The following is a 16,130-nucleotide window of genomic DNA, read 5'->3' as shown; positions in this document are numbered from 1 at the left end:
TGTTTGTGGAAAGAGCTCAGACTGTGCTGTGAACTTAGTTGGGAGACAGAGGAGGAGTCCTGAGGGGCTCCGCTTTCCTACTTGGCTGAGGAACCCTTTGTACGTCACTGAAGGGGATGTGGGCCCAGAGGATGCTCTGGAACTTACCTCATTATAAAACGGGCTGTTGGTTCCCTCCTTCACTGTGCTCTGCTTCTTCTCCTCCCCGATCTCAATGGTCACAACTGGGTCGATGTTCTCACCCACCAGCTGGCGGGCCTCAGTGATGGTTATGGCGATCTGTAACACAAAACAGTGCTCCTGCCTCTCTGGCCATTGCTCTTCATTCTCACGAGGGGGATGCTGGGTAGGATGAGCCAATCACTTACTTGATAGTTTTGAGATTTGACCTCCCCATCATGGATCTTAGTCAGCAGTTTTGCTCTATTGAAGTAAAATTTAATATAATGTTTTATATTTGCTAATTATACTGTACATGAGTATAAAATAAAAAAATAAACAATGTAACAGCAAATTAATATATCTCAAGTAAGAACATACTTCAGATGTGTAAGCCATGGTAACATTTTTTCCAAGAGTTTCTAAATGCCTTCATTTACACTCTGTCACAGAGTCTCTCTACATCTCCTAGGAAATAAATATATGCAGACAAGTAGCTTCCTATGACTCAGTTTCCCTGTCCTAGTTAATGAGGTTAATAATATCATTTATACCACAAGGCAATTGCTAGAATTAAATAATAGAACCCATCCAGGCATTTAACCAAGTGTCTAGCAAGAATAAACACTAGCATTTTTATATGTAAGGTTTCCCATGTTGTTTGTTTATAACCTTACAGAAATAACAGTTCCTCAGAAAATCGGAGGCAAGGATGGATCGAAGTAAAGATCTGCCCTTTGCCTGACTAGTTTTAGACCCAGGAACTCTTTATCCTTTCTAGAAGGTATAAAAATTTTGAGTGCTGTGATTGCTTTTGAAAGGATTGTTAAAGGAGGAAATTGGAAGGGAAGACCAAAACATCATCTCACTGAGTTTCACAATCCCAGGGAATTCACTTATCTAGACTGGCTCAGGTAATTGAAAATAGATGTGCAACACCTGGGCACTTAGACATTGGCTAATCATGAGCGGAGAAGGATCCTTTTTCCCACCAAAGTGGCAATGTGTGGAAAATGAACTGAGAGTGAGTTGGATTGAATTTTGTTCATCTGGCTTCTAACAGTGACATCGTGTACCTGCCTTCATCCTGTATCTGCTGACTGTAATTCAGCCCAATAGAAAATGCTGTAAGTCACAAAAATAATTCCCAAGGCTTTTGGATCAGACTGATCTGAGTTAGAATATTTTTCTCCTCAATTTTAGGCTTTCTATTTAATTTCCTTATCTGAAATAACAATTCCTATCTCAAGCGGTTAACTCTGAGGGCTGAAGGTGAAGAAAATGTAAACATCATTCACATGCTCATCAATCAAATGGCAAATTCAGTACAATTACTCATAATTTGAAACCTAGTGCTCGGCTTAGTTAAAAGTAAAATAAAGATGAATAGGCCATCATCTCTGCCCTTGTAGAGTTAGCAATCTATCCAGGGGAAAGAGGGCCAAGGCGTCTAAGGAAAGATCTAGGTTGTAAGTGTGAAATGTCCCGTGGGGGTATGTGTGTGATGGAAGAGCTGTAGAGAAGAAATTCCCTGGTCTCAGTGAGCAAAATAGACCTAATTACAGAGGTGGGGTCTGAACCAGTATTGGTGGAAGGGCAGACTTTCAGTCTGTGGGGAATGTTCTGACCAAGGAGGAAGAACAGGCTATCGTTCCTTACTTCTCCTCCTGTGCTCTCCTCCCTTCTGTAAATGACCTGGGACACCACAAAAGATGCTTAGGAATAATTGAAGTGCCTAGTCAGAAGCCACGGGGAGGGGATGGTAGTTGTCAAGGTGCAGTGGAGACAGAGAGAGATGTGACAGTGTGCACCCAAAAATGTCATGTCTGCTTTCAAGTGTCACCCCTGTGTTTGTTCTCAATGACTTCTACCCATCTCCCACTTCCTTCTAGCCTTCCCCTACATCTACCATGATGTCACAGCTTAGAAAGACCAGCTGAGGATCCACCACCCAGCGAGGTACCAATTTGTATCCCTGTTAGTAAGAGAATGGAAGGGCCTGATAAACGACCACTCATCAGATACTGACATAAACAAATGCAATAGACAGAAAACACCAGTGACCCCGATTACTGCTTCTCCCCTGGATCTGCATCTAATCTCCCCTTCCCACTTGTAGTGGTCAACTTGATGCGTCAGAAATGGCCTCTGCTGGTTCTGAGCCTAAGTCTCAATAGACTTCACGTGCCTCCACTCTCCCCAACCCTGCCATGGCCAACATTGGAGCACACTCTCGTCTGCCCTGTGATGAGTACAGTGGTCCTGGCACTAGATCAGCTGCCCACCAAGCCCGGGCTAAAACCACTAAGCTGCCAAGTGACTACACACATGTGAATAATTATTTGATAACTGTTTGGGATCACTAAAACCATCTAACCGATACACAGACTCAAGGATAACAGTAAAGGTTTATATTAAGCCACTGAATTGGGTGGCTTTGTTTTGGTTTGGTTTCGCAATCACAGCCAACTGGTACAGCACGTGGAAGCCAGTTTCTTCTGAATCTCCTCTGGTCGTTTAAGAAGCCCCTTCTCATCTGGGAGAAACAGAAAACTAAAGTAATTGGGATCCCGACGAATTAAAGAGCAAGTTAAGGGACAGCTCCTAAAGCTGCCTTCTGCTCTTGGGCTCATCCCTGAACTCCCAGGAATGCAATCAGAGTCATTTAAAGTCTGAAGCTAGTGGGACCAGAATTCTGCTGCAGGTTAACCAGCATCTGGAGGCTGGCGCTCAGAGAGAAGCTGAGTGGACACAGAACTCTCTTCCTTTCTTAGATCTTTGGCTCCTGATAGTGACTATATCTTCTCTCCAATTCTCTGAGAGCCTGGCACACTCACGGTGCAAAGTGGGTACACGGACTACCTGCAAAAACACCATACCTCCTCTTTGGAGGAGCCGCGGGACCAGGAGTGATGGAAGCATTGTGATGAATCACGTCTCCTTCTGGTCCTTCTTGGTGAGAAGACCCTTCCTGTGGTGCTTCCGAGTCACTCTGCCCATCTGTAGAAACAAATGAAGAATGAGAATCTTGTTAAAGCAAGGTAAGGTGGTAAGCAAGCCTCCGCTTTGTGTCCACTACCATAGGAGGCTCTGTAGCCTCTGCAACTATTGAATTTGATGTTGTATTGACAGAAAAGCCAGGTAAGCAGACACATAATTGTTGTTGTTGTTGTTGTTGTTGTTGTTGTTGTTGGTGGTGGTGGTGGTGGTGGTGTGTGTGTGTGTGTGTGCGCGCGCGCATGCGCGCGCGCTCATATATTAGAACAAACAGAAGGTTCAAACAAACAGAGTCACAAATTAAGGAAATCCATTCAAGACCTTGACAAGACAATCTCCCAAGAAAATGAAACATTCAGGAAACTGGAGGCAAAATCCCAAGTGAGTGCCATTCTTGTACGTGCTGGCCGGCCTCACATGACAAAATGTGCTGTGAAAAGAGAGGGCCTGTACGAGACACCACTTGCAGGGTCCAAGGCCAGTGAGAACAAAACAAGGCGGGCCAGGACCATGGCAGACGCCACGGCAGACGCCACGCAGACACAGCTAAGTCGGTTAAAACAGGGCGATTCTTCTGGATTAGCAGGTGGGTCCTAACTGCAGTTACGTGTATCCTCACAAGAGGGCACAGAGGGCTATTTTAAACAGGACCTAAGACAGCTATGGGACCCTGGAGGCAAAGGTTTGACTAACCAATATCACAAAGCAAGGAACAGCCCAGCTTCATCCACTTTGTTATGCTTTAGATCTTAGATGTCTCGGAGGCCAAGTGTTGACAGTCTGGTGGTCCAATTATGTCACAACTGGGAGGAGGTAGACCTGTAAGGTGTAGGGCCTAGTGAAAGGGAGTTATGTCGCCAGGGGTATGTCTGTGCAGTGGAGATTGGGACCCTGGCATGAGTCTACCCCCATCTCTCCCAGCTTTGCTCTGTCATGAATTCCCTCTCATGCTGTTTGGTCCAGCTACTGGCCCAAAACAGCAGAACCCAGCAACCATGAACTGAAGCCATGAACTAAAATACACCTTTCCTCCCTATTGCTAGGTCTAAAACCCAGACAAAGGGCTAACTGAAGTGCCTAGCTAACATATTAAAGCAGACCCGACTGCCATGCTCTCCTAGCATCCCTCAGTCTCTGGCTATTACAGGGTATGGCTGGCATACCCAGCTCCCTACCCTGAACTCTCCAGCCCAGGGCCTGGGCTGCCCTATATAATCCAGCTGTTTTGGCTAGGCTGGTTTTTCTTACATTTTACCCTCCTGACCTTCTGGCTCTCCCCTCCCCCACTCTTCTCACATGGCCTGGTTCAGGGTCATGCCCACTCTGGACCCTCCCAGATGTTTCTGCCTCTGGCTTTGCTCTCCCTCACATCTACAAAAAACCAAAACAAAACAAACAAAAACAACAACAACAACAAAAACACTTCTCCTCCACCATACCTAGGAGCAGTCTTTTCTCCCTTTTATTATTTTTTTATTATTATTCACTTATCAGATGATCGCCTCAGGTGTTCTGCCATAGTGATGGAACACTGACTAAATGCACCAGAGGTTGGAGGGAGGAAGAAAGGTTCTTGAGATCTTTGACCCAGGGATGCTGAGTTCAGGCATCCGGGCTTCATAACTGTGAGAGAATAAATGTGTGCTGTTTTAAGTTACCAAATGACCTACCCTAGAAAGGACAGCACACTAGGAAGCCTGAGGAAACAAAGTTAGAAGTGCTTAGCAAACCCAAGTGAGTGGGTTGCAGACATATCCCCAGGTTCTTCCTTTCTAACCCAGATTCCAGCTTAATTCATGGCGGCATTGCCCGGATGTCAAGATGGTTTCAGTTCCCCAGATGATGATCAAAGGCACTGCACATATACATGTTACTTACTCTCTCTTGGTTCTATAATTTTCTTATCTCTATTTAAGGCAGAGCTGAAGCCTGCTATCCCAGAGTCATTAGGAAAATAAACAGTGTTCCAGCCCTGTGCCTGTCACAGCCTAAGAAGGGTGGCTTAAATGAGTCATAAAAAACTCCTGATTTTTTTCCTTCTATAAAATGAGAACTGAGTAAGGAGAGTCCCCAAAATGTTTTAAAGCAATCAGCATCATTTTTTACAGATGTAATTGTATTTTGAAACTCTCTCTTCCTCTTTCTCACCCTCTTTGTGTGTGTGTGTGTGTGTGTGTGTGTGTGTGTGTGTGTGCGTGTGTGTGTGTGCGTGTGTGTGTAATTGAAATAATCTTGTCATCTAGATACCCTCTCCATGAATCAGAGCAGTAGAGATTATGAAGGAAAAGGTCTCAAAATGACACAAGTATACCAAAGGCTCATTTGTTCCAAGTTTTTTGGGTGTCATTTTGTGGGGTGGAAATGAAGTTCTCCACAGGGCTTATGAGACTCAACTATAAATACATCAACTGAATTATTTCTAATGTACTTTCCAGCTTTGGCATGTTTGGGTTCTGGTTTTAACCGGACAACCATGCTCAGCAACCTTGAATCAGAAGACAGATGGGCTCTAGCAGCCCACTGCCCGGGAGCTGGTGTCCCTGGGCATGGTCTCATTAGATTCTCAGAAGCTACAGAGAGGAAAGCTGATGAAGAGGAACTGAATTTACTGCAGTCTCAGTTGGGAAAGTCGGGCCAAAGCCAGACAAAAGGGTTCTCAGAATTAACACTGGTGTCTGGCCGAGCACCTTGCAGCCTTGTAGCAACAATATAAAAAACATTCTCTGCAGACTACAGAGTTTTATGGGTGCAGAACTGCTGGCATGGGTGCAAATGTGCAGTGAGCATCCTTAGGTACCTCACAAAAGCTAGACAGTGTGCAAGGTTAGATGCTGGAGAGGCATCTAACAGATCATGTGCCCCTTCCTCCAGAGCTTATACTTGGGAGGGTGGAGACAGAAAACCCCCAGAGATCTCAAGGTTGGAAAGTCACCAGCTGCAGCTTCTCTATGGCAACCACTCATTCACCGATTGATTCATGACGCTCTCTCACTCACGGTATGTGCAGGATGACCTTCACAAAACACAAATGAAGGATAGCACGTGACTTCTCTTGACACCTCCCAGTGGCTTCCTGTCCTACTCTGAAAACCATCCGAAGTCCACACAACTCAGTGCTGATGCCTTCCTCCATCCGGCTTCCTGACAACCTAGCCCTATCACCCTTCACTGCTCTTTGCCCACCCAGGCCTTTCTCGGTTCCTTCTGACTTAACTCTGACCCAACCTGCTCTTCACCCATTAGTTTTTTCTACACACACACACACACACACACACACACACACACACACACACACACACACGCACACCCCAAACCCTAGCTTCCCAAGCAAAACCAAGAGGGAAGGACCAAAGATTCTGCTCTGACACCCATGTTTATCTTTTCCCTATAGGGCCAGCCCCTCCCAGCAGGATGGATGCCATTTACTTTCTAGGAGGAGCTGATAGGCACCTGCCCTGTTTGTTTTGTGGGCTGAAGACTTAACAAGAACTAGTCACAGGGCTTGCTCCCCTGGCGTGCCTGTTGGGTAGTAAGGGAGATCTGCCTATCTCTGCCACCCCAGGACTGGAATTGCACACCACTCTACTGGCTTTTTCAAGTGGGTTCTTAGGATCAAACTCAAGTCCTCATGCTTGGATAGCAAGTTTAATGACAGAGCCATCATCCTAGACTTCCTACTAAGCTTTCAGCCTTGTAGCCACTGAAAACACTGAATCACCCTTTCCATCTAAGGGTAACTTTTAGTCATGACTACCAACGTCTCAGTATGAATGAGTGTCCCATTGCTTTCTCTCTAAGACTGAATTTTACTCAGAGCATAGAATGGTTTGAGGTGGGGCGTAAGGCTACAGTGCAGCTATAGTGAATGATACCTCAAGATATGTGAAGATGGATTCTACCCATTGCACCATTTGGGTCTAGAAACGGTCCAGAATGTCAGCCTTTCACTGGTTGTTATCAAAGCCACTAGGCAGATGTCTCCAGGCGACTACCCCAGACCTGTGCAATGCTGAGTGTCTACCCAGTGCAAGCCTTGGTCCTCACAAAGAAGCTGCTTCCCAGCAGGCTCCCTGAGGCTCAGGGCCAGCTGACTGACAGGCATTCTATGCAGACAGACAGAGCCTTCTTAGAAGGACCTGGTCCCACTTGGTCTAGGCACTACTGTTGCCATCTTGAAATCCCTCTTACCATCTTAACAGTGGCTCTACATTTTCACCCCCCCCCACACACACACCCGCCTTACAAATTCTGCAGCTAGCCTTTGCCATGCATGATTTGTATTCTCTCTGTGTCTCTGTAATCTTGTCAGGAAAACTGGGGTAACAATCCCTGCTGGTAAAAGGGGTTAAATGAGATAATGCATAGAAAGCCCCCTCCCATCTTACTTTGAGAATCCTGACTTTTACTTTGAAAAATGTCCTTGATCCTCTCCAGGGCTATGTAAGGTCAGCTTGGTGACCCATGCCATGTCCATTTGATAATAGGAGGCTCCTGAGCCACTTACCCAGTGAAAACAAAGGCAGATGGACCATTCCATGGCCCAGCAGGTATGTACCCCACCCCTGTTTGTCGATGATGTTGAGCCTTGGGGTGATTTCCCTGAGGCCCACACCTGTGTTCAGAAGAACCTGAGAGTCATCAGGCAGATTACTGCACCCTGTACCACAGACAGCCACATTCACAAATAAGGAGAGTCCCCTCTGTGAGGCCCTTTGGCCTGGGTAGTGGGCAGCGCCCCACCTCACACCTCACCTTGTGCACCCTTGTTGGTGAGGACCAATCCCTTCTCTGCTTTATTTTTCTTCTTCTTTTTCAGCTTCAGCCCAAACATTCCTTTCCTGCAAAGAAGAAGAACTCATCAATCCAATCATGGAAATGAATCATCGCCCCTGCTGGGAAGAAGCAAGCTAACAGAGATGGTAGGTTCTACTGGCTGGCCAGCCCCCTCATCTACCCAGAGTGGGAGTCAAAAGAAGGTGTTGGGAGAGCCTCACCAATCCCCTAGATTGTCCTTCTTGTCCAGAAACTACTGCACATGATGGGAGACAGGCTGGGGGTTCTAATGGTGCTAGCCTGGAATCTCTAATGTCTTCTGGCTTGCCCATGCCAGGTGCTTTATTGACTCTTAAAGAATGACATCCTTTGCTAATGACAGCAATTGTCTCCTGCCCAACTTACCAATGAGGAGCCAGAGAGGGTGGCAACAGTTTCTCAGGCCACACAGCTCCTGGATATCTGCTAAGTCTCACAAGCCACTACCACCACTGTGAAAGCTGAATCCCCCAATCCTCTTGGAAGTCATCCCTTCAGCCAGCTCTCACACTGCTTCTAAGGTCAAGAGGCTCTGGTACCTGCTGAGCCCATGCCATCAGCACACTGCTCAACTGGTCCATGGTGTGTGCCCCAAATGTGAGCACAGTGGAGGACTTTGATTGCCTTTCATTTCACACAGGTTGCTTGGGGCTGCAGAGTGCCCCCCGAACAGGGTACCAGCCCCACTACTCCCTCCTCCAAATGCACACTTCCTGGACCCTGGGCCTGTGCTTCTGAATGTGGGACTGTTGAGGTGGTGAGTTTCACGGTCAAGGTCATCTACCCCATAGTCACCCTGCCCGTCTCTCATCCCAGGAGTGTCTTCACAGCCTAGAGCAGCCCCTGAGCTCCCCCAACTTCAGGATCCCCACATGGGTCACAATGTAATAAATGGGAAAAAAAAAAGCCCTCATGGTACAATCAGTCACTCAATAAGCCTTTGTTAGTATTAGTTATTATTATTGTTGTTGTCGTTCTAAGGGATAGTATTAAGACTATCAAATAGAAGAAACAAATGTCCATTTTATTGATTTACTTATTTCTCAGGCTTTTGTCTTTCTTTGACTTAGATGAGGAGTTAAGTTACTAATGCTGAGCAATAGAGGGAGAGAGTTCGCTTCCCCAAAGGTCTATAAGCCAAGGATGCTGTAAAAGATGGTGTATCGAGGACAAGCATCACAATGGAACTCTAACCTAGGGGATTTGGGGGTTGTTGAGACTGAGATGCAAAGAATGGGCTTCGGTAGCACCCAGACATGGACTGGACTCCTCTGTCCTCGGGGAAGTCACAGGGCCTCTCAGAGCCCCCACGTCCCTCACTTGTGTAGTGGAGATGGACCAGAGTGGCTGCTGCATGGCCCAAGTGGGAATGAATAAAATGTAGCAAAGTAAACATAGGGCTTAAGCAGTGCCTGGTACACAGGACAGGGCATATGAGTGTCTTGAGAGGGAGTGTCATCTCCCTAAATCCTCTTAGGATTGCTCTAGAGAGCAAATACATGGGGGACTCCCCTTTCTGAATTTTAAGAGAGCACTCTCAGTATTAGCCTCTTTTTAAAGGGTAGCTACCAAGCAGGGGATCCACTGGCACTTTACAAACCCTCAAACCATACATATGCTCCCCAAGAGCTCATTGCCATGATTGGTTCATAAAGACAGAACCTCATATCCCCAGGAACTTGGCCAGTATCTGCTGGCTGCTTATCAAGGCTGAGCTATTTCCATCTGCAAAAGGGGAGTTGCTACTAGTCAATGATAGTGGTGCTGGAAAGAGCCCCAGCATACACAACATGAATGGCCTGGCATCCTGGCTTCTCCCAGAGACGCCCATGACTACGCTATTGGTACACAGCTGAGAATGCTACCAAGGTAGAGGAAGAGAGAGATTCCCATCCCTTAAGACAGGAACCTCTTCCCTTTTGAAACAAAGAGCGCTTGACCCTGATGTCCATTGGAGTCTCCTAAGGGTTTGTGTCTTTAAAAAATATTGATGTCTTGAACTACCTGTAGAAAGTTTTACTTAATCCAGGGCAGGGCTGGAGTTCAAAACCTCTTGTCTACAACTCAAATCCCTGCAGATTAACTAAATAAACCTTTCAGGAATGCTCCAGACCCTTCAATCAGTTTGCCCCACCACTGGCGTGATAATGTCAGTTTGATGAGCACGGGAGTGGAGGGTTGGGGGGCATCAGTTGTGCAGGGTACTCCTGGTGTGAGTTTCTCAGTGAAAATTGCTTTCTCCTCCACCTCCCTGTGCCATGCAGTGGCAGAGAGGAAGTGTGTCATGCCGGTCTCCACTGGCCATGGCACTGGAGGACAGGGCAGAAGAAGCAGAGTCAGTGCTGGAAGATGAAGCTTCAGAGGAAGCTGCGTGACTCTGGCTCTGAAGTTGGGGACTGGGTACTTAGATGAGCTTTTATCCCCCAGATGACACAGAGACATTTCTTACTCAATTAAAAATGACTTTAAAGTAGGAGGTATGTTTGCGAAGTGTAAGGCTTGCTATAAATCACTACACTATCAATGAAAAGATGATAGAAATCTTAATTTTTGCAGCCATGTGACTGAAATACCATTATACATGTGATCTCCTAGAATCCCCACAGTCTAACATGGTGTTGGGGTTACTGTCACCATTTCTCATAAAGTAGAATTGGGGCTTCTAGCCAATACATGGGAGCCAACTACCAAATCAGGAAGACTGAGAAGGTGAGTCTCCATCGTTTCTTCCCTCACACCTGCCCTCTCCTGCTTGGGGATTAGTCTTACATAAAACTCTGAGAAGATGAGGCTTTCCAGAGCAGGATCTATGATATCTCCTCCCCGGCCACCCCAGGGAAAGTTAAGAGACACACAGACACACCCATACCAACCTGGTCTCCTCAGGCTGAAAGCTACCGTGACTCCGATATCTGTGTCCAAACAAGAAGAATGTTAAACACGGCCTGGATTAGACTGGCTTCTGCCCATTTGCTTGTGGCATTGGTGCAAAGCACCTGGAATGCCAGGCACAGCTAGTGTGGCACTGAGGAGGGAGGGCTGGATTGGTGTGAAGGCTTTTTCTACCCTCTTTCTAATTATTTCATTGATGGTGGTCATGGAACTCCTCTTTCTTCAGAGGGCAGTCCTAAATTACCTCCGCTTCCCAAACTAAGTCATTGTGCAGACAACCTTCCTGGTTCTCCCGATGAACTGTTCATAGAGAGCTATACCCATATCTATAGGTAGCTAATTTCATGTCTTTTCTTTGGATCCAGAATTAGAAAATCGCCTGAAAACTAGAGTTGTGTGGTTTCTTAATTGAGTCTCCAGATTCCCTTCCAGCATGAGCTTTTCCAGCTTTGATGTAGAATAGAAACAACTTGGGCCAAATGGCCAAGCACTGAGCTAACTGTGCAGGTCTATGCTGCTTTCTCTCTACCTAAGAGGCCATAGGATGCAGGTTGCTTAGGTATCCCACCTTCCAAACTCTCAACTACAGCATCAGTATAGGAAAAGAACACACACACCCCCAGCTAAACACCGAATTTATCTCCAACACCTTTAAAAGTTAAATTAAATGTCATCATATTTTTATTAGAATTTTGTTATCAAGAGAATGAATTTGTATGCAATCAGGTCTGTCTTAAAAACGAGTGTCAGTGTGTTGGTATACAGATCTGTAATCACAGCGCTGAGGCAGGAGGACACCAAGTTCTGAGTCAGCCTGGGCTACATAATGAGACCCCTGCTCCAAAAACAAAACAGACAACAACAGTGAAAATGGGAGTGTTTCCACCATTCTAAGATTATCCAAAATCTTAAATAGAGTCCTAGTTGCTGGAAATGTTAATCCAGCCTCAGAATGACTACTGCATGCTTTCTTTCCCTTCTGAGTCCTGGACTTTTATATCGATAATGCACACAGGTCTGCATCTATAACATGAATGTAGAATCTAAACTGTCGAGTGGAACAAAGGAGACTAACAGGAGGGCTCGGGTGACAAAGGGGACTTGGGAAGGATGGGGAAACATGCTATATAAAATGCATGCCATGGACAATGAGCACATGTTATTTAAGGGCTGGAGAGCTGGCTCAGTCAAGCAAAGTTCTTGTGTTACAAGAATAAAGAGCAGTGTTTAGTCCCCAGAGCCCGAGCAGGAACAAAATAAGGCCAAACATAGCGGCACACACTTGTAATCCCAGTACTGGAGAGACAGAGACACACCCATGAGTGTGTGTGTGTGTGTGTGTGTGTGTGTGTGTGTGTGTGTGTGTGTGTAGGCCAGAGGCTAGCCTTGGGTGTCATTCCTCAAGAGCTGTTCATTTTTTTCATTTTGTTTTTTGACTCAGGATCTCCCTGGGTGCTGAGGCTCTGGGATTAGACCAGGCTGGCTGACCAATGAAGCCCAGAGGCCCATCTGCCTTCACCTCCTCAGCCCAGGGATTAGAAGCACATGTCACCACCTCCACCTTTTCACATGAGTGCCCAGGATCTAACTCAGGTCCTCATGTTGGCATAGCAGGGGCTTTTTGACTCAGTTTTCTATTTCTTCTAGGGAAATTTAAAGAACGTTCTTAACCAAAAGGAGAAATGATAACATATTGCATTCAGAAACCTTAGTGGACACACTTGGTTGGGATGCATTGTTAGTTCACTTCCCCTCCCCTTTCCACTCATGACAGTCACTTTAATGGGCCACAGCATTGAACCATGGGATCAGTCCAGCCATGGAAGGACACAATCTCCTGTTTAAGAAAATAGCCAGTCTGCCGTGCAGTCACAAAAGGTCCCTGGTCAAGTTATGGCCTGAATGGGTTGAATACCAACTCTTGGCTCAGTGAGAACCAATTAATGCTGGTCTATCATGATGCGTAATCCCACACTCACAATCGAGGCAAATGGACGTGCCTTTAGCACAGCCCTAACGGCCCTTGTTTTAGACATTCCAGTCTAACACCCATCATAACGAGAGTAGAATGTTACAACTTGACCAACAGTCATTGAGAACCTGGATGTTTCAACTATGAGAAGTCAGCTGAGTCTATCACACACCTCCAAGGACTTGTGCCTCCTCTTCTTGTGACTTCTCAGAACCCAAGACAATCCAGGAATAATATGGAGCTAGGCCAGGTGAAGCCAGCCTCCCATAATCCATCAGAAGTATTTGCCAAATGTTCAGTTGCAAAGTGACAGGGAGGTGTAGTTTTTTGGTTTTTTTTTTTTGGGGGGGTGCCCTGGGGAAAGGAGGGCTTCCTTCTTACGTGCTTCTCACTCATGCCGCTGCATAGCAGCAATGGTTCCTATGGATGCCCTCTTCCTAGGGCTGAGAGCTCCTTCCAGGCCTGGGTTTGTGCCTCGCTCCCTCACAACTCCTCTAAGGAACGTCCTCCCTCCGCATGAGCATCGGCATGTCAAACATGGCTGAGCTGGTTGGAATACGAGGAAGCCAGAGAAACAAAAGACTTTAGTCTTTCCATCCTAACTAATGCCTTCCCTTGCATGGGCCCCTGAGAAATGGTGCATCTTCCCCATCTGCCATCTTTACAAGCCAGCTCATCAGAGCTCTAGTCCCTACTCTGCTAAGCACCAAGGAACCAGTCATCTTTCAGCCAAACTACACTACAGGTAGCTTCTCAACACTAGGAACAAGCCACTTTCTCCCTTTGTCGCAGCACCGATACCTTCAGACTTCTACCCACTCTAGCTCTCTGTGTCCTAAGCCTTTCCATTTCTTTCCATCCTAAGCCTTCTGCCTCCAGCATATCCTTTAGTTATATTTCTGTGGAATGAAGAGTGTGGTGGTTGGCTCCCATTCCTTTTTTGGGATCATTCTTTGGAAGTGGCAGGTTGTCTGCTTATCCATGAAATAATCTACACTCCGTCTGATCCTAATGTTAAAGTGGAGGTAAGCTGTCAAGGCACTGGACCTCCCCTTTCCTATATCTACATTAGGCGAGCCTACCTGGTTCAGAAGAAAGCGTTTGAAAGCCAATCTGGACTCCAGTCCAAACTGTATGTAGATCCAATCTTCCTCCAATCCAGCTAACCAACACCAGAGACTATATTTTGATACCCACTTGATGCCCAGGTCTAGTTCTCAATGGGCTTTGACCTGTTGTTTGTGGGGGGTGGGTGGGGGGCAGGGTATGGTTAGAATGAACCCTGGAACACTATGAAGAACACCAATGTACCAACTTATAACAGAGCTATAAAAAGTGTCAGTCACAAAGCTTTATCCTATGTAAAAAGGAGCTTATGGCTTAAATGTGAAATGTTCTCCATAAGGTCATATGTTTGAAGACTTAATTCCTAGCTATGGCACTGTCTTGGGAGGCTGTGGGACATTTATGAAGTGAAGCCTAGCTGGTGACAGTAGGTCACTGGCTGGGTGCAGGGTCTAAGTGCTGGTTTTTGTGAGCTTGACACCGGCTAGAGCAACCTGAGAAGAGGGAACTGAGGGTTGTCTCCATCATTGGCCTTGAGCATATCTATGGGCATTTTCTTGACTGACGGTTGATACAGGCGAGTCCAGCCACTATGAGCAGTGCCATCCTTGGACAGGTGGTCCTGGGTTGTATAAGAAAGGTCCTTGAGCAAGCCACAGGAAACAAGCCCGGGAGCAGCTTCCTCTGTGGTTCCTGCCTGTTTTCCCCCAGTGATGGACTGTGATTGATATGCATAAGCTAGGCCCAAGTTGCTTCTGGTCATGATGTTTATGACAGTGATAGAACCCAAATTAGAGCAGGAGGACTTCTACTCTGTTTCCTGTTTCCTCTCTACCTCCTGCCTGCCCCGTGACATGACCAGTCATCTCACTCACCACAGACAAGAGCTGATAATGCCAACATGAGAAATGGTGCACTCTGAACTATGATTCAAAATAAACCTTAGGCAGTTGCTTCCAAGAAAAGTAAGTAATAGAAATGGGACCTATGGAATCCTGGCAAACAACACTCTTGGTTTTTGTGGGCATCAGATGCAGGAAAATGCATGCCTCTAAATAACTGCCTGGACTGGGAGATACTCAGAGCCTTATGTGCCAGTGTGGATTGTGACGTTCCAGGTGGATGATGTACTCAGCCTTTTCTAATGGGATTGATCACACATTTATCATAACTATGTTTACTACTGACCTAAAGAACGTCATTGGTGACTCCAGAGCAAAAGAATGCTGGCAATATTAGGGTTCTGTCCACACCCATGCATTCCCTCCTCTACCTCCACACAGCTCCTGGCCTAGGACAGGACTTAGTCTGATTTCTGCCCCTGTCTCTATCCTTACTGCAGTGTAGTCCATTCTGAAGCCATATTTGAAAACTGGAAGAGCAAAGAACCTTCTTCATCCAATAAATTTTAGCTACAAAACCCCTTAAAGATAACATCTTACCATAAGTACACTTTAGAGACACCCCCCCCCGATATCTTGGAATAAAGTGAGACTGAATGCTGGCTCTCACCTTTTCAATGCACTTCATTCAATTTCTCAGAGCCATAAAATCTGAGAAATTTAATTACTAACTGAATTTAGCAGGATATCTATAAACAAGGACAATTAAAAAAAATCAATGCACCTCTTTGTACCAAAGGAAAAAAATAAAGTTAAAATCATAAATAAAACATTGCTTATAAGAATTTAAAAATTATAAAACTAAAAAATAAATCTAAGAAACACATGTGAGACTGCTACACTGGAAATTATAAAATAAAATGAATGGAGGAATGTTAGATGCTTATGGATTGAAAAATACAATATTAAAAAGATACCCAATTTCTTTAGCTTAATTTGGAAATTATTTGCCATGCTCATTTTACCAAGAAAAAAAATGGTTTTGCAGAAATTTATAAGAATACACTAATGATTAGTGGGCCTGTGTGTGTGTATGTGTGTGTGTCTGTGTGTGTGTGTGTGTGTGTGTGTGTGTGTGTGTGTGTGTGAGAGAGAGAGAGAGAGAGAGAGAGAGAGAGAGAGAGAGAGAGAGAGAGAGAGAGGAGAAAGAGAGAGAGAGGTCTACAAAACACTTAGTTTTAAAGAGAGTTACATTTTGGAGTCGAAAACATGTTCTATCCCACACACATTAGTTAAGTCAGAAAACAGATTCCATGTCCTGAGCTTCCTTCCAGACTCTCTGCTGTGTGGTCTCAGCGTGTCAGTGAGCACCTGGCCCTCAGATCCTGCGC

At 45.8% G+C, this 16,130-nt stretch overlaps 1 protein-coding gene across 1 annotated transcript in view; it reads right to left on the bottom strand.

The window, feature by feature from the left end:
* Fer1l6 (fer-1 like family member 6) overlaps nucleotides 1–7,987 on the bottom strand; it is a 119,734-nt gene extending 111,747 nt beyond the window's left edge. Inside the window, exons 1-4 of the mRNA XM_036208371.1 lie at nucleotides 7,909–7,987; nucleotides 3,039–3,159; nucleotides 369–423; nucleotides 148–279 (exon numbers count right to left, since the gene is read on the bottom strand). Coding sequence (XP_036064264.1) covers nucleotides 148–279; nucleotides 369–423; nucleotides 3,039–3,159; nucleotides 7,909–7,987 — 387 coding nt within the window. The remainder of the gene's footprint in view (nucleotides 1–147; nucleotides 280–368; nucleotides 424–3,038; nucleotides 3,160–7,908) is intronic.
* Between the last annotated feature and the right edge of the window lie 8,143 nt (nucleotides 7,988–16,130).

This window comes from Onychomys torridus, chromosome 16, assembly GCF_903995425.1.
Source record: "Onychomys torridus chromosome 16, mOncTor1.1, whole genome shotgun sequence".
Lineage (NCBI taxonomy): Eukaryota > Metazoa > Chordata > Mammalia > Rodentia > Cricetidae > Onychomys > Onychomys torridus.
This window is presented reverse-complemented; position numbering and strand designations above follow the sequence as displayed.